The 25,324-nt window shown below is 51.3% G+C and overlaps 2 protein-coding genes across 7 annotated transcripts; both read right to left on the bottom strand.

The window, feature by feature from the left end:
- Positions 1-2,672: 2,672 nt before the first annotated feature.
- Positions 2,673-14,755, bottom strand: LOC308123590 (uncharacterized protein). Of its 5 annotated transcripts, none has more exons than XM_080486138.1 (14): positions 14,630-14,755; positions 10,593-10,969; positions 9,782-9,952; positions 9,588-9,649; positions 8,429-8,531; positions 8,272-8,357; positions 7,473-7,573; positions 7,186-7,256; positions 6,851-6,958; positions 6,481-6,551; positions 6,251-6,368; positions 5,526-5,690; positions 5,356-5,451; positions 2,673-4,735 (listed from the first exon to the last, which is right to left on the bottom strand). In XM_080486138.1, exons 2-14 carry the CDS (start codon positions 10,821-10,823, stop codon positions 2,870-2,872), a joined length of 3,249 nt encoding a protein of 1,082 aa, XP_080342264.1. In that variant the 5' UTR covers positions 10,824-10,969; positions 14,630-14,755; the 3' UTR covers positions 2,673-2,869. The 5 variants fall into 5 exon arrangements, with proteins under 5 accessions (XP_080342264.1, XP_080342265.1, XP_080342266.1 ...); XM_080486139.1 differs by having other exon boundaries at positions 10,593-10,964; positions 14,630-14,728; XM_080486140.1 differs by lacking the exons at positions 10,593-10,969; positions 14,630-14,755 and having other exon boundaries at positions 9,751-9,880.
- Positions 14,756-16,320: 1,565 nt separating this feature from the next.
- On the bottom strand, positions 16,321-24,514 carry LOC308123371 (arfaptin-1-like). 2 transcript variants are annotated; one of them, XM_080485822.1, is made up of 9 exons: positions 24,004-24,514; positions 23,592-23,657; positions 22,800-22,926; positions 21,476-21,591; positions 21,172-21,393; positions 20,135-20,292; positions 19,571-19,745; positions 19,300-19,450; positions 16,321-16,582 (listed from the first exon to the last, which is right to left on the bottom strand). In XM_080485822.1, the coding sequence occupies exons 2-9, from the start codon at positions 23,613-23,615 to the stop codon at positions 16,395-16,397; spliced, it is 1,161 nt and encodes a 386-aa protein (XP_080341948.1). In that variant the 5' UTR covers positions 23,616-23,657; positions 24,004-24,514; the 3' UTR covers positions 16,321-16,394. The 2 variants fall into 2 exon arrangements, 1 of the variants encoding a protein (XP_080341948.1); XR_013936210.1 differs by having other exon boundaries at positions 16,323-16,582; positions 18,429-19,450; positions 23,592-23,791; positions 24,004-24,121.
- Positions 24,515-25,324: the final 810 nt, after the last annotated feature.

A 25,324-nucleotide genomic window follows, 5' to 3' on the forward strand; every position in this document is an offset into this window, starting at 1 on the left:
GGAGGAGGAAGTGGAGGAGGAAGAGTTAGTAGAGGATGTGGAGACGATGGAGGAGGAGGAAGAGTTAGTAGAGGATGTGGAGACGATGGAGGAGGAGGAAGAGGAGGAGGAAGAGTTAGTAGAGGATGTGGAGACGATGGAGGAGGAGGAAGAAGAGTTAGTAGAGGATGTGGAGACGATGGAGGAGGAGGAAGAGGAGGAGGAAGAGTTAGTAGAGGATGTGGAGACGATGGAGGAGGAGGAAGAGGAGGAGGAAGAGTTAGTAGAGGATGTGGAGACGATGGAGGAGAACCCAGGTGAACCTGCCCTCACCTACAGCAGGCTGGGTTTGGCTCCAGCACCCCATGACCCTGAACTGGATAAGAGGGTTAGAAGATGAATGGATGGATGGATGGAAGGATGGATCGGTGGATGGATGGATGGGTGGATGGATGGGTGGATGGATGGATGGATGGAAGGATGGATCGGTGGATGGATGGAAGGATGGGTGGATGGAAGGATGGATGGATGGATGGGTGGATGGATGGATGAGTGGATGGATGGGTGGATGGGTGGATGGAAGGATGGGTGGATGGAAGGATGGATCGGTGGATGGATGGAAGGATGGGTGGATGGATGGGTGGATGGATGGATGGATGGAAGGATGGGTGGATGGAAGGATGGGTGGATGGATGGGTGGATGGATGGATGGATGGAAGGATGGATCGGTGGATGGATGGAAGGATGGGTGGATGGAAGGATGGATGGGTGGATGGATGGATGAGTGGATGGATGGGTGGATGGAAGGATGGATGGGTGGATGGAAGGATGGATGGATGGATGAGTGGATGGATGGGTGGGTGGATGGAAGGATGGATGGGTGGATGGATGGATGTGTGGATGGATGGATGGGTGGATGGGTGGATGGATGGGTGGATGGATGGATGTGTGGATGGATGGATGGATGGATGGGTGGATGGATGGATGTGTGGATGGATGGATGGGTGGATGGGTGGATGGATGGGTGGATGGATGGATGTGTGGATGGATGGAAGGATGGATGGATGAGTGGATGGATGGGTGGAAGGGTGGATGTATGGATGGATGGGTGGATGGAAGGATGGATGGGTGGATGGATGGATGGGTGGATGGAAGGATGGATGGATGAGTGGATGGATGGGTGGATGGAAGGATGGATGGGTGGATGGAAGGATGGATGGGTGGATGGATGGATGTGTGGATGGATGGATGGATGGGTGGATGTGTGGATGGATGGATGGATGGGTGGATGGAAGGATGGATGGGTGGATGGATGGATGGATGGATGTGTGGAAGGGTGGAAGGGTGGATGGATGGATGGATGGGTGGATGGAAGGATGGATGGATGAGTGGATGGATGGGTGGATGGATGTGTGGATGGATGGATGGGTGGGTGGGTGTGTGGATGGATGGATGGATGGGTGGATGGAAGGATCGATGGGTGGATGGATGGATGGATGGATGGATGGATGTGTGGAAGGGTGGATGGATGGATGGATGGGTGGATGGAAGGATGGATGGATGAGTGGATGGATGGGTGGATGGAAGGATGGATGTGTGGATGGATGGATGGATGGATGTGTGGAAGGGTGGAAGGGTGGATGGATGGATGGATGGATGGGTGGATGGATGGGTGGGTGGATGGGTGGATGTGTGGATGGATGGATGGATGGGTGGATGGAAGGATGGATGGGTGGATGGATGGATGGATGGATGTGTGGAAGGGTGGAAGGGTGGATGGATGGATGGATGGGTGGATGGAAGGATGGATGGATGAGTGGATGGATGGGTGGATGGAAGGATGGATGTGTGGTTGGATGGATGGATGGATGGGTGGATGGATGGGTGGGTGGAAGGATGGATGTGTGGATGGATGGATGGATGGATGGGTGGATGGGTGGGTGTGTGAGGAACAGCAAGAGAAATACAGTCAGTCACCATTGTAGTTTCTATTTTCTTCACGTGTTCATTGTAACGGCGTTAGCATTAGCCAACGCAGCTTTGTAGCATTGTCATGCTCGCGGAGCTAACTGTTAGCATTAGCTTAGCTCTGTGTGGCGCACTCTTTGAGCTTTGAACACGATGAGCGTTGGTTTCCATGGCGGCGCAGACCGACTCCAGCACGGCCACGGCCCGCTCCGTCAGAACCTGCGGCGGTGGTGCAGGTGGGGTTATGGTCAACCAGGGGGGGTTTTACTGATGGTTGGACTGCAGAGATACGGTGCTCCACCCGTCCTGAGGCCTCTCGTGGCGCCGTTCATCCACCAACATCAATATAGTAAAACTGCAGTGACCTTTTATTGTGGCCGCCTGAGACACACCTGTGGAATAGTCATGTGGTCTAAGCAGCATCTAGATCTGCTACACCTGTGAGGTGGGGGTGGGGGTGGGGGGGGGGGGGGGTGGGGGGGGGTTCTCTCACCAACACAGATTTGTTAACAATATTTGGGAGAAATGGGTCTTTAGTGTTTAGAGGAAATGTTTTCCATCTTTGAGTTCAGCTCATCATAAAAACAAAAGTGTTTTAGTTCAGTACGTCTATCTACATCTATAGGTCTATATCTATAAAAGAAACGATTGTGGTAATGTGGTTTACGTGTACGGTATCTAATGAAGTTATGAAGAGTCAACATAATGAGTTTACGCTGCTGTGGACCATTTGGACCCTCGGGTTCTTTAATCACACCTCATTGATCCACAGGAGACGGAAAGAAAACCAGGGAAAAGAGAAGAAAATAAAAAATAAATAAATAAAATAAATCCACAGGAGACAAATCACCACAAGTCACTTTTGGTTCTTTCTCTCCTGCGTGACGACCAGAGAGACAGATTGTCCCCCTCCCGTCTCCCGTCATCTCCAGCTGGGCCTCGCTGTCCTCGCCCAGTCCCTGGGAGGGACACATTTGTCAGAGAAGCTGCCGCTGTCGTTCCTCCGGTGTCCTTTAGGGGGGGCCAGGGAGTCTCTGGGAGGCGGGCGCAGAGACTCCCTGGTGCTCTGGGTCCTCCTCGGCTGAGTGGAGGAGGAGGAGGTGGAGGAGGAGGGGGAGGGGGCAGGCGGGGTGGTGCGGGTCTGTCTGAAGGAGGAGGCGGCGGTGCTTCGGGCAAACCCTGGAAGTAGCGGCGTGGTGACAGTGGCGGCGGCGGCGGCTCTGTGCAGAGGAGTAGCAGGAGCGCTGACGCTGCCCCCCCGGGCGTGCGACAGCGCCCGGAGGGCGGAGCGACACATCTTCTCCTCCGCCTCCACCTCGGTCCGGGTCCTTCCAACGGACGTCTTCCTCCGCCAGTCTGAGTTCCGCTCCGGCGGAGGCGCTCGAGTACCCGGAGCGACGCCAGTCCTCGGACTCTTGAGATCCGGCGTCTTTTGGACGCTGGACCGGCGGGACGACGGCGCGGTCGCAGGTCTGACGCCGTGGAGGGCGGCGGCGGCGGCGGGAGGAGCTCCTCGGCTGTTCCTGGAGATGGGCACCACCCTCCTCAGGCCCTGGCGCTCCGAGCTGGTCAGCGTGCGGACGGACTTGGATCGGCCCGTTGGGAAGGCGTCCGAAGCGCCGGGCTTCACGCCCGAGAGTCCGGACTTGGATGTCGGGAGGTTCCTGATGATGGTTTTGGACGAGGCCGCGACCTTCGCCCCGCTGGATTCACGAGGCGGCGTCTCGTCTGTTGATCGTTCCGGCAGCGTTGCTGAATCGTCCCTCGCCGCTTCTTCTTCTCCCGGCGGTGTGTCGTCCTGCGAGGGACGCTCTGCCGGACGCTCTGCCGGACACCACTCCGGCGGAGACGCGGGAAGCGACGTGTTGTCGCCGCGGGCGACGGGCACCGGTTGGCTGCTGATGGGGACCGGCACTGGCTTCGCATTGGCCGGTGGAGTTTCTGACGGCGCGTGGCGGGCCGAGGCGGAGGAAGATGGCGGCCGCTCCTCCCTCTCCCTCTGGGCACCTACGTCTTCGTTGGACTCGCACACGCCCGCCACGCACCAAACCACCGCCTCTTCGTTTTGTCCTTCATCTTCCTCCCTCTGTGACGACGAAGAGCTCTCGGCGAGCCGCGCCTCAGGCGTTCCCGATTGGTCAGACTTCTCTCCGTCCAAATCCGAGATCGTCAAGTTGTCTCGGCGCGGATTGTCCCAACGGACTTTGTTGACGCTCAGCGGTTGAGAGTCGATCTCAAAGCGCCGGAGCTCGGGCACCAGCGTGCACCTCTCCACCAGCATGGAGAGCCTTTCTGCTGTGGCGGCGCCGGGCGGTGACTCCCGGTCACCGCCGCCGTCCGTTGCTTCATTCGGAGCAGAAGAAGAGTTTAATGGTGTTGCAGAAGCCACGCCCACTCCCTTGTCGCCATTGTTCCTCTGGTCACATTGCTGGTTTGAATCGGAGGCGGAGTCTTTCCTGAGGCAGGCGGCGGTTGTTTGGTTTGCGTTGCAAAGTCCCGGTTGAGGTGACGGCGCCGCCGCCTTCGCGACGTTGCGGTCGAAGGCCGACGTCTCCAGAAACGCGTTCAGCTCTCGCTCGGCGGCGGCGCCCGGCGAGCTGGACGGAGAGTTCCGCGAGCGCCGCAGGCTCCCCGAGCGCCCCAGAGCACCGTGGGAGGTGTTCATGGGCGAGCGGGGGCGGGGCTTAGCGGCGAGGAGCTCCACCAGCAGCCCGGCCTCTTCCCGTCGTGACGCAGTCGTCGACATGTCCGTCTCGCTGCTGCAGCGAAAGCCGAAGGCCCCGCCCACCTGAGAGAGGAGCGCAGGTGTGAGTTCACTAGAGCAGGTCGTCTGAGGCCCCGCCCACACGACAACGCCATTTCATGCAACCATCATTTCTGTTCAGTCGTCCCCCACAGCGACATCGTTTAGCGCAAGTGAGTCGTTTTTGTCTGATCGTCCACACGACAACGCCGTTTTAGGAGCCTGAAAACTCGTTTTCTTGAAAACGGGTTGGAGAGCGAAGGGATTAGAAAACGCCGCCTCGGCTTTGACGTGTGGACGGACAAGAAGCGGATTAGCAGAAGACGATGATGTCACGGCCCCGCCCCTTGACCTATAACCCCGCCTTCCTCTCGGTGACGTCACTGAACAACACTAACATGGCGGACTACGTCCTCCAGGTGGCGCTGCAGGAGCTGCTGATGCTCGTTGCTTTAATGAGCTCACGTGGTGGATCACGCTCTTCTGCTCTGTTTCAGGTGTATTTCTGTGGCTTGGTTACAGCTCCACCTACAGGCCTGGCATGCTTACTACACCGTTTTGAGTCGTTTTCATGGTGCCGTGCGAAAAGGGGCAACGAACGGGAGGAAAGAAAAGATTGTTTTGGCCGGGGGACGAGGCCCGGGGGACGAAGTGTGTCCTCCTACCTTTTCGCCTCCGGCCCAGGAGTGTCTCTTCTGCTCCTCCAGCTCCTGAACTCGCCGGCGGCGAGCCGCCTCCTTCGCCTCCCTCTCCGTGTTCTCCTTCCAAGAGAAACACCACCCGTTTAACAGCTTACGGTGTGTGTGTGTGTGTGTGTGTGTGTGTGTGTGTGTACCTTGACGGCCTGCGTGAAGCGTGAGCAGAAGGAGTGGAAGACGCTGAAGCAGTCGTCCAGCCGGAACGAGTCTCGGTCCTCACAGAAGAAGTCGAGCAGCTCGCCGCCTTCCTGCTGCAGCTGCTGGCGGCCGCCGCGCAGCGCGCCTAGCGCCGCCGCGCTGCGCTGAGAGGACACACACACACACACACACACAAAGTGAAAACTTCCGTAGCGTGTTGAGCGTCTGTTTACACGACTGACAACAGTTTTCGAAGCCAATGAAACAGGGGAAACGCCACTTTTTTCGCAAATGCTCCAGGTCCCGCTCCGTCTCCGTGGAAACGAGGAGGGAAAAGACAACTTCTTGAAAATGCTCTGACTGCGTCTCCTTGGGGACGGAGGAGGAAGCAACTTGTTTTCTTGGAAATGTGGGAAAACGCAACTTATCAGAAACACTGAGGCTCCGACTTAAACAAAACGACACAAAACAACTAGAAGAACAACAAAACTTCAAACACAAACAGAAAGAAAACATCCCAGAAGACACACAAAACAGCTACAAAGAGAATCAGAACAACAAAGAACAAAACAACTACAAAAACAATACAACTTCAGACCCAAACCAATAAAAAAAGAGACACAAAACAACTCCAAAGAGACATAAACAAAAACAATAAATCTCAGCAGATTTTATGTGTGTGTGTGTGTGTGTGTGTGTGTGTGTGTGTGTGTGTGTGTGTTACCTGCAGGAAGTGGTCCAGCTGCTGCAGCAGCTCGCCGTCTCCTCTCACGCTGTCCTCCACTGAGCGCGTGCGGGACGTCAGCCACTGCAGCTCTGCGTCCAGCGTTTCCACGGAGATCCTCAAACAAACAGACAAGCATGGCTGCATTATGACTTCGACGCAGCAGAGGGCGCCGTCTCGCCAGGAAACAGGCAGCAGGAATGCTGGGAAATGTGTGGAGGGCGTCTCACCTGGACGCCGCCTGAACGTGACGCAGCTTGAGGGGAAAGTCCAGCAGCTTCTGGTCTTTTTTCTGAGCTTCCTGAAGGAAGAAGAAGGAAATGAAGCACAAGCAGACAGGAAGTGACCTCACAGCGACAGTAAACAAGCAGACAGGAAGTGACCTCACAGTGACACTAAACAAGCAGACAGGAAGTGACCTCACAGTGACACTAAACAAGCAGACAGGAAGTGACCTCACAGCGACACTAAACAAGCAGACAGGAAGTGACCTCACAGTGACACTAAACAAGCAGACAGGAAGTGACCTCACAGCGACACTAAACAAGCAGACAGGAAGTGAGGTGTAAACAGAGACTATAATCCCGTCATTTCTCTGACCAGAGCGACGAAGTGCAGCAGGTTCATTCCTGGTTTGTTGGCCTTGGTATCGGCCAGAGAGAGGAGGGAGGACAGCTTGAAGCCCACCGCTCCGCCTGCATAGCCTCCCTGCACACACACACACACACACACACACACGAACACACACACACACACACACACACACACACACACACACAGTGTTGTAGGGAAGTTTGTGTAATTGTTGTGTCCTACGGTTTGTCTTGCTTTTTTTTCTTGTTTCTCCTTTTTGCATTTCTTCTTTTCAGATTTTTTTCCCTCATCCCCCCCAACACCCCCCCCCCCCCCCTCGGTTTCCCACCGGACCGACTCACGGCGTTGAGGATGTTCCCGGCCTGCAGCACCAGGTGGAGAACGGCATGGAGCTCGTCACAGCACATCAACTCTGGAGGGAGGAAGAGGAGAGGAGGAGGAGGAAGAGGAGAGGAGAGGAGGGAGGAAGGAGGAGTTGATGAAGCTGCTGAGGGTTCGTTAACGAGTTCACACACACACTGCTAAAAATACTCCAGGTGTTGGAGGAGGAGGAGGAAGAGGAGGAAGAAGAGGAGGAAGAAGAGGAGGAAGAGCTGTGTCTGTTCCAACGCTACTCGGAGGTCGTTACCTTTGGCGGCGGAGCGAAGGATCTGGACGTCACGTCTCATGGCTTCGGCCGCGGCGGGAAATTCTTCCTTCAGCAACATGGATTCAATCCGGAGACGGTAGCTGGAGACAGACGATGGACAGAGGATGGACAGACGATGGACAGAGGATGGACGACAGACGATGGACAGACGATGGACAGAGGATGGACAGACGATGGACAGAGGATGGACAGACGATGGACAGACGATGGACAGACGATGGACAGAGGATGGACAGACGATGGACAGAGGATGGACGACAGACGATGGACAGACGATGGACAGAGGATGGACAGACGATGGACAAACCAAGCAAACGTTTCAAACACACTCTGCTCTTTGTACTGAAGGTTTGTAAGGGCCACCGGTGTTCCGGATTAACTGGTTTCCCTGTTAACTGCTGACGTCACGGCGCATGTTAATCACCTCGTTTCCATTAAAGGTTAAAGTATCGTAACGTTTGTTTGTTTTAACATCCGCTGCTGCTCACGGCTGGAGGCACAAGTCACCAGTTAACAGGGGAACCAATGAAAACGAAACACCGGACAGTGAAGCACCATCCACATTTTGTCACTCCGCGTCCACGGCCGGACGGCGGTGGCGTAGCCAGATGATGGGGGCGTGGCAAGACGGTGGAGGAAGTGCATGGACAGAAGGGGGCGTGGCCGGCCTGCCATACTTCCCTACTTGTTGCTTGAAAAGAAACGATATCGCAAAGTTGCACGTTGCAAGTTGCAGGTGGGCGTGGCCGTGTTGCCCCCCCCCCCCCTCCCCCCTCACCTGGGCAGCTGCACTAGCGCGTGCATGAAGGAGTCGGCGAGCGGCAGCTTGGCGACGTCGCCGTGGTACGACCTCAGCCTCGTCACCTGGATCAGAAAAGACGTCGGTCAGAGGTCACACACTTCTGGCGTCGTCTCGCCGTCGTTTTGTGCGTCACCTCCTCCGCCTCCGGCAGCAGCTTCAGCAGCTCCCTCAGAGGCTCCGCCCCAAAGGCCTCGCTGTTGCCGTGGTGAAGATCATCTATGATGGTGTGGTTGGGCCTGCAGGAGGGAGAAGTTTAGGAATAAATACAGACACTCCCCTCATGCCTCCATGTCTCTGGGTGTGTTTGGTGACATCAGTCCCGGCGTGTTGACACAACGGACGGAGGACAATGTCTCCTCCCGCTGCCGTCACGCCGCCGCGCTGGCCTCGGCCTCCGGACGCACTCGTTCCATCGCTTTGGGGCAATTTGCAGGCGGCGTTCACACGACGCTTCCTCGTGAAAACGCCAAACACGTTTCGGACGTGAATGAAAACACAACATTTTGAAAATAGCTACCAAGGTGGAACTTTTTGGAAATGCTCCGAATACATGGAAATGGGGAGACTAGCAAACGTTTTGAAAATGCTCCCACTCCGTCTCCATGGAAACGGGGGAAAATGAAACTTCTTGAAAATGGCTACTACGAAGGTGGAACTTTTTGGAAATGCTCCGAATACATGGAAACGGGGAAACATACTTTTTGAAGATGTTTCTGATTTTTTTGAAAACGCTCTGCCACACACACACACACACACACACACACACACACACACACACACACACACACACACACACACACGCACACACGCACACACACACACACACACACACGTAGCATCGCTGGTGTGTGTGTCCCGAAACTATTTAGCATGCAGCATGTAGCATGCAGCATGTAGCATCGCTACCGATACCACTATCAGACCCGTTACCCAATACTGATATCAGTAATCGGTCCGATACAGATACCAGTATCAGAACCATTACCCTGTACTGGTATCGGTGCATCTCTAACTTCCACATTTAGCATCCTTCAACCTGATGAACCTCCCATGGGCTTCTACTCAGACACGATGGAGGACGGAGTCGTACACACAACCAGCCAGCATGGCCGCTGTTTACCCATCACACCTCAGCATGAGGGCGAGGAGGCACGCGCCCAGCACGTGGGAACCGGGAGGACTGGCTGACGCCGGCGCCCGTGGGACGTTTACTCAGCAGTCAGACGTTTTGTTCAGCTGGGGAACGAGGAGGCGTGTCCTGTTTGTTCTGCCAGCCTGAAAGTCCGATTTACCTCTTGAACTGTTTGAGGAAAATCCCCAGGTTCATCCCCCGCTTGGAGTCCAAGATGGAGACCTGGCGGCCGAGGGAGAGAGAGAGAGAGAGAGAGAGGTGAGCAGGGGTCACCCGGGGTCACGGCTCTGGTGGAAACTGTAAACACACACACTTTAGCACACCTTCAACAAACACCAGCCGCCACAAACACACCTCCTCCTTGGCCTCCCTGAAGGAGCCCCTGGCCTTCGCCCCCCTGCCGGGCGGGGCGGCGGCGTCCGGCCGGCCCTCGCTCTGTCCAAACAGCTCCTCCACGGTCCGCACGTCGATCTGGTACTGCCGCCGCACGCCGCCCTGCGTCCACAGGTTGGCCCGCCCCTTCACCTGCCAACACAAACGTCTCTCAGGGAAAACGCCACGCTCCGCAACTCTTTGAGACGGGCCCCCAAGGTGGAACTTATCAAAAACACTCGGGCTCCGTTGTCGCGGAAACGGGCAAAAACACTCATTTCTGATTACGTCCGGGAGCCGTCGTCCGCGGAGACGGCGAGAACGCTGCTATTGGTTCCTGCACATGCTCAGTAGATCCCTGTCCATATTCTCCTGGGGGAGTTTAGCATGTAGCATGTAGCATTGTTGTTGTGTAAGCCCCGAAACTCTATAGCATGTAGCATTACTGGTGTGTAAGCCCTGAAACTCTATAGCATGTAGCATGTAGCACGGCTCAGAGCTGGGCAGTACTGTCCAGCAACATCGGGCGATGACATCATCGTTTTCGGCTAACGTGAGTCTTTTCTGTCCAAACGTCAAAGCAGCGTTTTTAAATTCCTCCACTCTGGAACGCTCTTTCTTTCTTTCGTTTCCCCCCAAAACCCCCCCCAGTTTTCGGGCTCCTAAAACGCCACGTCGTGTGGACGATCGGACAAAAACGACGACGGCGTTTCACATAACCGTCGTTCATCAGAACATTGGAGCGTTTTCAAAAAGTTGTCTCCTTGGCCGTGGTCGTGTGGTGCGACTCTACCTGATGCTCGGGGATCGTCTTCCAGAAGAAACTCCTCACCCTCCTCTTCTTCTGCCCCACCCCGGGGGCTCCCGACCCTGGGAGGAGGGGCGGCATGAGAGGAGGTGGAGGGGGAGGTGGAGGGGGTGGAGCAGGGGGAGGGGCAGGGGTCTGGTGGCCTTGGACGTCAGGTGACCTCACAGGAAGTCGGCCGGGCCGTCCGCTCTCGCTGTCCGGCGACACGCTGCCCATCACGTGCGTCCCAGCATTCGATTGAACGGAAGCGGACTGCGGAGGCGTGGCCGGTCAGCGCGCCGACGGGAGATCATGGCGAGCGGCGGCGTCACCGTGATGGCGGCGGGACATTGCTGTCCACGAGGAGGGCGAAGAGATCTGAGCTAACGACACAGAAGAATGAAACCAGAGTGAGGCGGAAAAACCAACAAAACATTCACTTCATATGAGGGACGCACCGATACCGGTATGGGACCGATACCGATACCGGTATGGGACCGATACCGATACCGGTATGGGACCGATACCGATACTGGTATGGGACCGATACCGATACTGGTATGGGACCGATACCGATACTGGTATGGGACCGATACCGATATCGGTATGGGACCGATACCGATACCGGTATGGGACCGATACCGATACCGGTATGGGACCGATACCGATACCGGTATGGGACCGATACCGATACCGGTATGGGACCGATACCGGTATGGGACTGATACCGATACCGGTATGGGACTGATACCGATACCGGTATGGGACCAATACCGATATGGGACCGATACCGATATCCGTATTGGACCGATACTGATACGGGTATGGGACCGATACCGGTATGGGACTGATACCGATACCGGTATGGGACCAATACCGATATGGGACCGATACCGATATCCGTATTGGACCGATACTGATACGGGTATGGGACCGATACCGGTATGTGACGCTTTTCAATGAACGTTAAAGTGAAACAGAAATGATGAAGATTTTTAATGGAGTCTGGCGACCCGGTGGTCGTTTCTGCAAACAATGAGTTTGTTTATGAGGCGGACGATGGAACTGGGTCACTGTGTGTGTGTGTGTGTGTGTGTGTGTGTGTGTGTGTGTGTGTGTACTCCACTTTCAACCCTGACCCGGTTCACACGCACCTCTTCGGTCGGGAAACAAGTCGAGTCGTTAGCCAGGCGGCGCTACTCGTTAGCCTGGGAATGCTAATCACAACCCCAGCCCTTTAACTCTGATTATGTGGCAACAAGTGAAGCAAAACTGTTTGAAACAACCCCCCCCCCCCCCCCCCCGACTCCATTTCCATGGAAACGGCAGAAAACACAACTTTTTTGGTTTCTTACAAAAACAAACAACAGCACCCACTAGTGGCCCAACATGAGAACTACATCGTTTTCAGCAACCTGGAGAAAATCAACACGTCAAGTTGGAAACGCTTTATGGAAAGTTCTGGAATCAAACCGGGGATGTTGATGCTGCGAGAACTCGCTTCAATAAACAGTCAGGAAATCACCACAAGCGTGTGTGTGTGTGTGTGTGTGTGTGTGTGTGTGTGTGTGTGTGTCTGTGTCTGTGTGTGTGTTCAGCTGAAGGCGTGTACGCTGTGTTTTCTGTCTGTTTGTTCTTGGCTGTGACAGACGAGGTCAGATGAATTTATTTTGAGTGTCAATATTTGTCTGTGCTTTATTGTGTGTGTGTGTGTGTGTGTGTGTGTGTGTGTGTGTGTGTGTGTGTGTGTGTGTGTGTTAAACGTTTCTCCGACGCACCATCGTCACGATATGCTAGCACGTTGGTCAAGTCTTTCATGACTTTACTTTCTAAAACTTTTTCACCGTTTGGAGTCAAAGTGAATAAATAAATAAATAAATAAATAAATAAATAAATAAATAAATAAATAAATAAATAAATAACTTCCATTATAAATCAACATGAGTCCGAAGGGAAAAACGTTCTGGTTTGATATTAAACTTTTCATGGAGACAGGAGTCTGAGCGTTTTTAGAAAAGCTGCGCTTTCCTCTTGTTTCCATGGAGACGAAGCGTTTCAGAAAAGTTGCTGTTTCTCTCGTTTCCATGGAGCGTTTTCAAATCCCACCGGAAGCGTTTTGTGGAGCGGTCCACGTCGGCAGACGTGTCGAGGCGGTGGCTGTCGTTCGCTACGTTTCCCGCCGAGCGCGGCAGGAAGTGAGTCTGAGCCGCCGCCAGCGATCGGAGGGTGTGAACGCTAAAGCGTCGCCACCTCGAGAAGCTTGTGATCGGCGGCGTCACGCCGGAGCTGCTGCTGCTGCTGCCGCCGCCGCCGCCGCTGCTGCCGCCAAACATAAATTAAACACAAAGAAAAAAAAAAAAAAAAAACGTGCGAATCTGGAGGCGTGAAGAATCTGATCAACGCCTCCGTTCACCGAGGAACCGGCCATGTTTCAGGAAACGTCCTCTCTTTTTCATTTGTTTTCATTTTATTTCAAAACATTGACGTTTCAAAAGCAACGGTTCATTTCATCATTTGTTTTTCCACATTTCCATGGGAAAACACGCTTTTCAAAAAGTTGCACTTCCCTTGTTTACATGGAAACAAAGCCTTTCAGGCAGCAGCACTACGTTTCCACCGAGCGTTTCAAAAAGTTGCACCCCCCCCCCCCCCCTCTATTTAGACGGAAACCAAGCATTTAAAAAAGTTGCGTTTCCCCCGTTTCCATTCAGATGGAGCCCGGGCGTTTTCGAAAAGTTTACCCTGTTTCCACAGATACATAAAGTTGCGTTGACGCCGTTTCCATGGAGACAAAATGTTACAGAAAGTTGCCTTTTCTATGTTTCCATGGAGACGAAGCATTTCAAAGAGTTGCGTTTCTCAACAAAGCCTGAGCATTTTCAAAAAGTTGCGTTTCCTCTCTCGATTCAACAGTCGAACCCTGACAAGACCCGAGTGGCGATAATGAGAACGATCTGATGATGGAGTCGTCGCGGGGAAACCCCCCCCCCCCCCCCCCCGCGATGCGACTGACGTTCCAGTGCAACTTTTTAAACTTTTCACGTTTCAGCCTTCGCAAAACTTTTGTCACGTGTCGGGGGTTTTTGTCCGTTTCCACGACGATGCTAAAAACTTAAAAACGGTTCCGGCCTTGTCTCCATGGAAACGAGGGAAAACGGAACGTTTTGAAAAGACTTCGTCTCCGTGGTAACGGGAGATAACCAATGTTATTGGAACGAGTGAAAATGCAACTTTGCGAAACAAGGAGTCAGCATCTCGACTCACGAATCAAAGTAACTTATTGTGAAGTAACTTGATGAGTTACATTGTGATTTTATAAGTCATTTATTAAAAATATATATTTTCTTATAGATCTTTAATGTTTTTCAATGCTTTAATGTTTATTCTAATTTTCTGTCTTGTTCGTGATTCATGGTTTTAATGACTTAATTGTTTTATGCATTTTTAAGAATGTTTATTTCTTAAGTGTTTATTTTATTTCTACGTCTTTTCTGTTCGTTAAAATGGTTTTTTTCAGTTCTTTTAACGTCTCTTTGTTAGTTTTATGGGTTCTTTTATGTTTTCTCTTTGTTAAAAATAGTTTTTCAGCATTTTAAAATGTTTTCTTTTTAATATCTATTTCTCTTCCTGTTTCATTTAATGATTAATTACAGTTACTTTGCAAATAGTCAAAGTATTAAAAGTGCGCCTCATCAAGACTGAAGAAAAAAGAAATAGAGCAGATTAAACACTTTAAAATTGCTTCAAATACAAAATAACAACACGCCGGAATGGTGCAGACGCCACGCGACATCTGAGTAGGTATTGAAAAAATAATATGCGGACGTGTTCGAGGCCGTTTGTGGCGTTTTTTGTAAAAAAGTAGGACTTTTAAATGGAGTCTGGTGGGCGACGCGCCGCCGTGTTGCAGCGTCTGTTTCCCCGCTGCGTGAGGAGCCTGATGAGCACGATAAGAGCCGCGGGGCACCGCGGGGCTCACCGACGTTACAACCGACATTAAAACGCCTTCAACGTGTTTTTTTACTTTCAAGCTGTGAACTCACCTGGGCGGCCGCGTCCCGCGCCGTGACGAACTCCCGTCCGGAAACGTCCGATTCTCGCGCAGAGCAGCGCTGGAGGAGACAGTCCGCGCGCTGGCTGTGAAAGTGACGGTGGCGGCGCGCGCGAGGTTGCGGGATCGCGCTACGTCAGCGCGTGCGTGCTGGAGACATCGTTGGGACACGCCCACCTGTCAAGTGTGTGCTCGTTCCAGATAAGGTGGATGGGTGTGCCTCGAATCATCTGATTAATAAACACAACAAACCTCGTTTCCACTGCTCAGAATGGTATGGAATGGTATGGTATGGTATGGTATGGTATGGCATGGGATGGTATGGTATGGTATGGTATGGTATGGTATGGCATGGGATGGTATGGTATGGTATGGTATGGTATGGTATGGTATGGAATGGTATGGTATGGTATGGCATGGGATGGGATGGTACGGTGTGGCACGGTATGGTAATATATGGTACAGTATGGTATGGTACGGCATGGTAACGTATGGTACGGTATGGTATGGCATGGCATTGTATGGTATGATATGGGATGGTACGGTTCGGTGCGGAAAGGTACAGTATGGCATCGTACAGTACGGTAACGTATGGTACAGTATGGTATGGCATGGTATGGCATGGTACAGTACTTGGTACGGTACAGTGTGGCACGGTACGGTAACGTATGGTACGTCTGGTATGGTACGGTATGGTACGCACGGTACGGTGCAGTATGGCCCAGCACAGTTCAGTATGGTACAGTACAGCAAAGTGTACCAGACCCTTATGGGAACGCTTGAGTATGGTTCTTTAGGGACCATCCAGGACTTGTGGAGTGGGAACACATGAAAACCCAAACTGAACTGTACCGAACTGAACCGAACCGAACCAAACTGAACCGAACCGAACCGAACCAAACTGTACCGAACTGAACCGAACCGAACCAAACTGAACCGAACCGAACCGAACCAAACTGTACCGAATTGAACCGAACCGAACTGAACCGAACCGAACCAAACTGTACCAATGCCACCCAAACTGAACTGGCACATTCTGTGCAGTGGAAATGCGACTAAAGCCTTGAGTCTCAATAGAGACCACCAGGACCCCCAGAGGACCACCAGGTTCACAAGAAGACCACCAGGACCACCAGAAGACCACCAGGTTCACCAGAAGACCACCAGGTTCACCAGAAGACCACCAGGTTGTAATCTTTTGTCTGTTAATTTCATGTTTTTCTTGTTTTGTTATTTCGTTCTCTTGTTGATTCTTGGTTCTTTTAAAAGTTCTTTTCATGTTTCATCAATCATGTTTAGTTTTTAAATGTTTTCCAACAAAAACCGACGTTATAGCGACTAACAAAGGAAACTTCGACATCGTGAAGAAACAGAATCTGGAACTTGAGACGCTCAACAAACTGCACAGAGCTGCCACGGAGACCGTGTGTGTGTGTGTGTCATTGTGTGTGTGTGTGTGTGTGTGTTGCATTGTGTGTGTGTGTGTGTGTGTGTGTTGCATTGTGTTGTGTGAACAAAGTGTTGGTGTTGCTGGGAGAGTAATTACAGACACACTCCTGTTTCCATGTTCGCTATGTGCTACTCTGAATAGTAACTAAGTTACTGCAAAGAAAATGTAACTGTTTACTCACTCAGAAAGTAACGAATTGTAATCAGGTAGTGTCAGAGTACAGACCAGGCAGCGACAAATCAAATCAAACTTTATTGAAAACGATGGTCAAACACAGAAACAGGAAACTTCACCGACGTTCCTTCGTCTACGATTCCTTTCTCCGTCCCGGCGCCGCCCGGGGACCCGTTCCCACGGCAACCGTTTCAAAGTGACCACGCAAAACAAGCAACTTTGGGAACGCTGACTCCGTCTCCATGGAAACGGGGCCTTTATTCTTGTAGATCCTGGTCCTGGTCCTGGTCCCGGTCCTGGTCCCGGTCCTGGTCCCGGCGGCTGTAGGAAGAACGAAGCGTCTTCACTGGAGACGTTGTGGAAACGTTGCTTCAGTATCTATTCTGAACGTCTCAAACAGAAATGAGTGCTGGGACGGGAAGGAGGGAAACACCAGCCGCAGTGGGATTGGTTCCAGGTGGAACTGACGGAGTGGTGACGGAGAACAGGAACAAGCTTGGAATGTTTTTCATCGGAAGCTTCTGGCCGTTGAAGTCGCTGAGGTACAGACCAAACCGCACATTTCTACAAAACTCCACAAACGAGTTCTGTTCATGAACATGAGGAAGAACAAGGTCGGAGCGCAAACTGTGCAGCGTGGCGTCTTGTGGTCGTTTTGTGGCGTCTTGTGGTCGTTTTGTGGCGTCCTGTGGTCGTTTTGTGGCGTCTTGTGGTCGTTTTGTAGCGTCCTGTGGTCGTTTTGTGGCGTCATTTGGTCGTTTTGTGGCGTCTTGTGATCGTTTTGTGGCGTCCTGTGGTCGTTTTGTGGCGTCATTTGGTCGTTTTGTGGCGTCCTGTGGTCGTTTTGTGGCGTCCTGTGGTCGTTTTGTGGCGTCATGTGATCGTTTTGTGGCGTCATGTGATCGTTTTGTGGTGTCATGTGATCGTTTTGTTGCGTCCTGTGGTCGTTTTGTGGTGTCATGTGATCGTTTTGTGGTGTCATGTGATCGTTTTGTTGCGTCCTGTGGTCGTTTTGTGGTGTCATGTGATCGTTTTGTGGCGTCTTGTGGTCGTTTTGTGGCGTCTTGTGGTCGTTTTGTGGCGTCATGTGATCGTTTGGTGCGTCCTGTGGTCGTTTTGTGGCGTCATGTGATCGTTTTGTGGCGTCTTGTGGTCGTTTTGTGGCGTCATGTGATCGTTTTGTGGCGTCATGTGATCGTTTTGTGGCGTCTTGTGGTCGTTTTGTAGCGTCTTGTGGTCGTTTTGTGGCGTCCTGTGGTCGTTTTGTGGCGTCCTGTGGTCGTCTTGTGGCCGTCTTGTGGTCGTTTTGTAGCGTTTTGTGGTCGTTTTGTGGCGTCCTGTGGTCGTTTTGTGGTGTCATGTGATCGTTTTGTGGCGTCATGTGATCGTTTTGTGGCGTCCTGTGGTCGTCTTGTGGCGTCTTGTGGCCGTCTTGTGGTCGTTTTGTAGCGTTTTGTGGTCGTTTTGTGGCGTCCTGTGGTCGTTTTGTGTCTCTTTATTTGATTTATCTTTATCTATCCAGGAGAACCACACTGAGATGAATGATCGGGTTCTGGTGGGTCCTGGAGACCCCCGTCTCAGTGGTCACGTCCTTCCTCTGGTACATTGAGAGTCACTGGTGACTCTGCGTGTCTCTTTGTCTTTGTCTCTCCGTCTCCTTACGCTAGTTTTCTTTCTTTGGTTCTTTTTATCTCTCAGTCGTTTCCCACCTCGTCCCTCTTGTTGTTTATCAGCCGGGACTTTCCTGCTTCATTTCATATTTTCTTTCAAAAAGTGTCTCCATGTAAAAAAGACCTCTGGCAGTCGGTTTCCTTTGAGTCGTTTCTGATGCAGACTACAGGAGTGTAAAAAAAATGCAGAACGTTGGTGGCTCTGTTTCCACGGCGACGCAGCTCTGAGTCGCTGGAAACCGCAACTTTTTAAAACAGCTCCCAAGGTGGAACTTTTTTGAAAAATGGGCGGAAACGATACTTTCCGGAAACGTTCGGGGTCCGTCTCCTTGTAGACGACGGTGTAGCGCTGCGCGGTGTAGCGCTGCGCGGCGCAGGCGGAGTAACTAGTAAAATAACGTCTTTTCTCGGAGTCATTGCTCAGCTGACTCAGCTGACTCAGCATTACGTCTTTAGAAGTAAATAAACAGTTTCACGTTGTTCATGTGAACACTGACCGTTAGTTTGTTTTCTACAGAAGTCAACGGGTTGGTTGCCTCGTCAGTAACGAGGCAACATTTGCCATCAAAACTTTTTAAATCCACGCAGCTGCCAGATTATCAGCCATCTCATCAACTCCAGTAATCTGGAAGACACACTCAAAACAGACAGGAAGTGATCGTTGACGTTTCGTATGAAATTGGCACAACTCCATAGTCCCGACCTCCAGCCCAGCAAACCTAGCCCACATTCCGTGAGGTCCCAGCTGGTGGAACTTCCTCTCTTGGTCTGGAAGTCCTTCACAAGCAGAAGAACTTCAGTTCTGCACGAGTATAAATGATGTGACCTTCAAGAACTTCAGATCCAACCCAACCCAGACTTCACACAAGATGTTCAGGATCACCAAAACCACATTCATGCACACGGTTTGTGGGGATTTTGTTGCGTCTTACTTTTTTTAATGACTTTAATCTAGAATGATGTAAAAATAATCAGTCAGAAATCTAAATTAATATATTCAGTCATTCTCTGCAGGAACATGCCGAGCCAATGCCGACAATTTTTATCAGTAAAGCTGCGGTTATCCCGAATTCAGTACTTCTAAATTCCTTCAGCGTCCAAACTCTAATTTTTCCCGTGAGCCCCCAATATTAGGAAGAACTCTATCCCATTAGTAAGAACCAGAAGCCTCTAGAAAACTCACGCCCTCAAATTCCACGTCAGTATAAAGAAAGAGACCACTGTCCGATTCAAGTTCCCATAATTTCCAAATTCATCCCGACATTTCCGGGTGATTCCTCCCACCAGATTTCCTCTGGACCCTCAGAAACCCTCACGGATCCTCATCGGGTTTCCAGTCCATCTTTCTCTTTGCTTTGTTGCGTCAACTTTCCTCCAGCCAAGAGGCGGCGTCCACGCCAGCGTGGCCGAGTTGCTCGCTGGCCTGTCGGATGTTTTGCTCGAGGAAACGGTGGCACTGGATCGCCTGAGTGGCGACGGCGCTGTGGAGGAGCCACAGGTGATTGTGGAGGACTTTGACCTGGAGGGAGTCGGAGGATAAAAACGAGACTTGTGGAATCAAACACAGTTTTTTCAGATGCGTCACACTTTTCGAGCTCAGCTGACCGACGGAGCCGTCCTGTTCAGGAGACAAACCCACCTTGTTCTCCTCCAGGAGCTGCACCTTGACGGACAGGTCTTCTCGGATCTTGTGGTACCGCTCTCTCTGGCTCTGGAAGCTTCTCTGGGCCTGCTCCAGTTTGGGCAGGGTGTCGGTGTCCCGGGGCCCCAGGTTCAGCTCCTCCAGGTCCACCCGGTAAGCGTCGTACTCAATCCTGGGGAACGGACGCTTTGTTACGAGAAGCGTCTCGGTAGGGTTTTAGAACACAGGTAGAACCTCTGATGGTTCCGAGGAGCCTTTAAAGGAATCGTCACGTATCCAGTCCCTTAAATCATCTTTAGGCCTGGTTAGCCACGGCTAACCGCTAAATTTAACATGGCTGGGTTTACGATATCAGCCTCGCTTGTTGGCGACGATCAAAACCTCCCATTTTGGGGTGGCGCCCCCTTGTGGGCGATTCTGGTTTGAACAAAGAGCCCAAACTACAAAAAACTCCAGAGTTTCAGTTTCAACTGCGGTCCAACACCACGATGCTTGTTCTAACGAGGCAACGTGGGCCGTCTCCATGACGACTCCTTTAAATGAGTAGGTTTTTTTGCCCACCTGGAAGACTCGTACAGCCGAACGTTGATCATGGTGTCCTCGATGGTCGTGTTCACCAGAGTGTTGACGTCGGCGGTGAAAGTGTTGACGGCCGCCGTCAAGGTCTCGCCGCTCTTTGACAGGAATGTCTGAGCCGCTGCGTTCATGCCGAACTCCACCTGACGATTCCAACGCAACGAGTTTCAGGCCCTGTTTACTCGGCAACGTTTCAGGTCGAGACACGGTGTTTTGAAAAAAAAAACCCCCACGATTGTTACCACGGAAACGGCAGACGCGCTCAGGCTATAAACAATGTTTTCATGTGGTAAAACCATTGATGCGTGTACGTAAAGAACGGTACCCCGCGAAACTAGATAAAGTGGATAATAGAGGTAGTGTAGTAAATGTTCTACATGATGGCGTTAGCAGCACTGTCGTGTTAACGGGGCGTCAACTTTGCTTAAAGACGAAAAAACAAAACATGTTGCTGGTTCAGTCCAATCGGAACGTTGAATCTTTCTTGAAGCATTAGCACACAGCACCCGCTGTTAGCTGTAGCATTAGCACACAGCACCTACTGTTAGCTGTAGCATTAGCACACAGCACCTGCTGTTAGCTGTAGCATTAGCACACAGCACCCACTGTTAGTTGGAGCATTAGCATTAGCTGCTAAGCCTCTATCTCCTTCTGGGATGTCTACTGTTAGCTTTAGCATGAGCATACTGCACTCATTGTTAGCATTAGCACAATGCACCCACTGTTAGCTGTAGCATTAGCACACAGCACCTACTGTTAGCTGTAGCATTAGCACACAGCACCCGCTGTTAGCTGTAGCATTAGCACACAGCACCCACTGTTAGTTGGAGCATTAGCATTAGCTGCTAAGCCTCTATCTCCTTCTGGGATGTCTACTGTTAGCTTTAGCATGAGCATACTGCACTCACTGTTAGCATTAGCACAATGCACCCACTGTTAGCTGTAGCATTAGCACATTTCATTCACTGTTAGCTTTAGCATTAGCAGAATTAGTTTTGTGTTTTGCCGGGTTCGGGACTCACGTGCAGCGCCGGGGTTTTGACGCTGAGGTCGGCGAGGGCGTCTCCCAGCGACTTCTGGGTGACGGTGAACTGAGCCAGCTGATTGGCCAGAGTCTGAGCCAGCCTGGTCATGTGACCGTAGCGCAGCCGGTCGTCGGCGAGCAGCTCCAGGCGAGGCTGCAGGTTCAGGTCCACCGTGCGAGACCCGCGGCCGAGCTTCTCCGACAGCGACTGCCTGGCGCACTGCCACAGAGCCGCAGGTCAGAATTTACCGCGAGACATCGGCTAGCAGAGCGGTGGGAAAGTACGGCGTGGCTCCGCCCACCTTGTACGCCGCGACGCTCCACTTGCGGACTCGCTCCAGCTTCTCTCTGGCCGGGTTCCTGTTGCTCTGGATGACCAGCGAGTCGCTTCCTGGTTTCTGTGGCGTCGCCGGGAGTTCTGGAGGTAAAGGTGGAACGATCCGATTCACACGCAGCTGAGAACTGGGAAGTTACCAGCTGGGAAGGTTCCGTTTCTCCAGTTTAGTGCTCAGGTGATTCATGTGGCTAATGGTTAGCAATGCTGATATATCGTCTTCAGACTGGGTACCAATGAGCCTTCCTCAATACTTCCTCAATACTTCCTCTCTACTTCCTCCTCTCTACTTCATCAATACTTCCTCAATACTTACTCTCCACTTCCTCACTACTACTTTATCACGACTACTTCCTCAATACTTCCTCTTTACTACTTCCTCTCCACTTCTTCACTGTTACTTCCTCACTACAACTTTATCACTACTACTACTTCCTCACTGCTACTTCCTCTCTACTTCCTCTTTACTACTTACTCTCCACTTCCTCACTACTACTTCCTCTATCCTACTTTCTCTCTACTTCCTCACTGCTACTTTATCACTACTACTTCCTCACTGCTACTTCCTCTATCCTACTTTCTCTCTACTTCCTCACTGCTACTTCCTCACTACTACTTCCTCAATACTTCCTCTCCACTTCCTCACTGGTACTTTATCACTACTACTTCCTCACTGCTACTTCCTCCTCTCTACTTCCTCACTGCTACTTCCTCTTTCCTACTTCCTCTCTACTACTTTATCACTACTACTTCCTCACTGCTACTTCCTCTTTACTACTTCCTCTCTACTTCCTCTTTACTACTTCCTCTCTACTTCCTCACTACTACTTTATCACTACTACTTCCTCACTGCTACTTCCTCACTGCTACTTCCTCTTTACTACTTCCTCAATACTTCACCATTAGTTTGGTTTGCCTACGACCAAAAAGCAAAATCCCTTCCTGGGAAGTTTCCACTTTCCAAATGTTCCAGTTGCTCACACCGTTACCGTCACACTTGTACAAACGAACACGAGTAACTGGGAAGTAGAAAACTTTTAATTGCCAATTTCTCATTTCTTAGTTACTCAGGAGAGCAACTTAATGGTCAAAGCTTATCAAGTAAAACACAGAGAAAGTTTCACTGTGGAGGAACTGGGAAGTTTGACTGTTCCGGTATTCTAATGAGGGAAGTGGAAACTTTCCCATTTTCCAGTTACTCGTGTAAACGACCGTGTCAATGCTGGTGCGCTCACGAGTAACTGGGAAAGTTGAAACCTGGAAGTGAGGACAGTGAAGTGAAGGTTTCTCACCGATCGTCTCGCCTCGTTCGGGTGTTTTACCGTCGCCTTGCGTCGTCTCCACGGCAACAGTCGGCGCGGCGCCAGCCGGAGGGGCGCCCGCCCCGCCGTGGGCGTGGCTACAGTCGCCTCCCACTTCCTGTGGGCGGAGGCGCGGCAGCACGTTAACGATCACGTTACTCATCGTTTCCAGAGTCACATGAGAAAATCTCACTGCTTCCTGGTGAATTCATCCTCCGACTGTACTACAATACCAACGCTCTCATATTCACGCCAAACAAAACGCGAGTTACTCTGAAGTGTTTTCACACAAAGATCAAATGTCGGAACGGACGCCACTCCGGACCCCGAACCTCGCAGGACTCGTTTCCACGGCAACGCTCCATCGTTTTGCCCTTTTCCCCTTTTTTAGATAAGTTTCTCGTTTCTGCGGCAACGCTTTGTCCGTCTCCATGGCAACAGCAGAAACACTGAAAATGACCGTAGCTGTAGCTAGTTAATAATAACTACCTAACTACCCGTAGTAACAATAATAGGTAGTTAGCTTGTTGGGCCACGGGTTGTCGCTGTTGGTTGTTTTCGTTTCCACGGAGACGGAGTCAGAGTATTTTTGAAAAGTTGCGCTTCCCACCCCGTTTCCATGGAGACGCCAAAGATCCTCCTGATATTAAGGGATTGTAAACATTTAGTTTCACAAAGCGACTCAGTTGAAGCGTTTCCGTTGGGCGGGGGAGGGTAACGGCGTCATTCAGGGGATGAGAGCTGAGTTGATTGGAACGCCGCCCGGCGTGGACGAGGTCTCACCGTCTCTTCCTCCGCCGTCATCATCCTCGTCTTCCTCACGACTCGCCGAGATCCAAACGCCGCAAACTGTTTACAGTCAACAACAACAACGTGTTTCAGTAAACAAACATTTCACACGCAGACGATTCAGAAGGAAGTCGAGGAGAACGGCGACGTTTTGGGTTCAAACTTCATATTTTAGAGAGAAAAACTGAAGATTTCTGAGGAGAAGAAGAAAAATAAGTAAAAACTTTTAGAGAAAAAAATTAGATTTTGTTCAAAAATGTTCGAATGAAACTTTAAAGATTAAATGAAAGTCAAAGAACACACACACACACACACACACACACACACACACACACACACACACACACACACACACACACACACACACTCTGGAGTAGAAAAGAGGAAATTCACACGTTTTTTTTACCTAAAAACTCTAAGAATCTTCCTCCTCTTCCTCTTCTTCCTCCTCCTCTTCCTCACAGTCCCTCTTCAGTCTCAAACTTCGGGAGCTTAAGGGGAACCAGTCAAACACACCCGGAAGTGAACCCTGGCCGGGTGTTTCCTCGCAGGGGGGGGGGCGCTGGGTTTGTCCTCCAGCCCGCGGCGGGCGGGCGGGGACAGACGGACGTCCTCTTCTCAGGAACTTAAAACAAACAACACGTTTTTTATTATCATGGCGCAGAAACGAGTCACGATGAAAAGTAGGAAAGGAAAATTCGCATTCTGTAGTAAAACAAAAAAGTAAGACGCTTTCAAAAACTTTTTAAAATTAATTATTAATCAATTAAAAAAACAACTTTCCTTTAAAAATAAAAGCTTCATCGCGCTTGTGACGTCAGACCAGAAAATTGTCCTCTTACATTTGATAATAATGATAATAAAGACAATCTATGAAGACTAATATCATCTGAGAGGAAATTACCGTCATATGTGTCTCGCGGGATCTCGTTCTGTGTATCGGGAGAACGTGTAAGTTCTCGCGAGAGTTGAGCGCTCGGCCCGGAGCAGCGGGGCGGTGCGGAGGAGGGATTCTATCCGGGGCCAGGCGCTCCTCGCGCGGGTAAGAGAGGCGGAGGAACCCCCTCACCTGCTCCGGTCCCTCCCGGGGGGGGACGGGGGGGGGGGGACGTCTTCTTTCCCTCTGACGTATTTTTCTTCTTGTTGTTGGCAAACTACCAACTCGTGCCTGCTGGGCGGAAGTCACGTGAACAACACAAACACCTTTTTCTGCTCCAGTTGAACTTTATTATAACTTTATTTTTTTCCTTTTTAAACTGTCACGCGACATCAAGTTCAAGTTTTATTGAAGAGAAAAATCAAAAGGCGCCTCTGACCGCTGATGACGTCATTGGAGACGTCACGTGTCTGTTCAGGTGAGGATGAAGATGAATCAAGATGAATGAGATGGTGATGATGATGATGATGATGATGATGAAGAAGATGATCATGGTGATGAAGTTAAATATGGTCATGATTAGAGGAGGAGGAGGAGGAAGAGCAGGAGGAGGAGGAGGAGCAGGAGGAGGAGGAAGAGGAGGAGGAAGGGCAGTCTCACTTTTGAGAAAAACACTAACCTAACTCAACTATGTGTGGTGTAGTTCTGCTCTGTGGCCACAAGAGGGAGTAGAAGGTGCTGATTTGTCTCCACTCCACCCGGGTAACACATACACACACACACACACACACACACACACACACACGGTGTGATGCTGTTGTGTAACACTTCCATCAGAGTTTAAAGGTTT

This window comes from Lipophrys pholis (assembly GCF_963383615.2).
Source record: "Lipophrys pholis genome assembly, chromosome: 18".
In the NCBI taxonomy this organism is placed as follows: Eukaryota; Metazoa; Chordata; class Actinopteri; order Blenniiformes; family Blenniidae; genus Lipophrys; species Lipophrys pholis.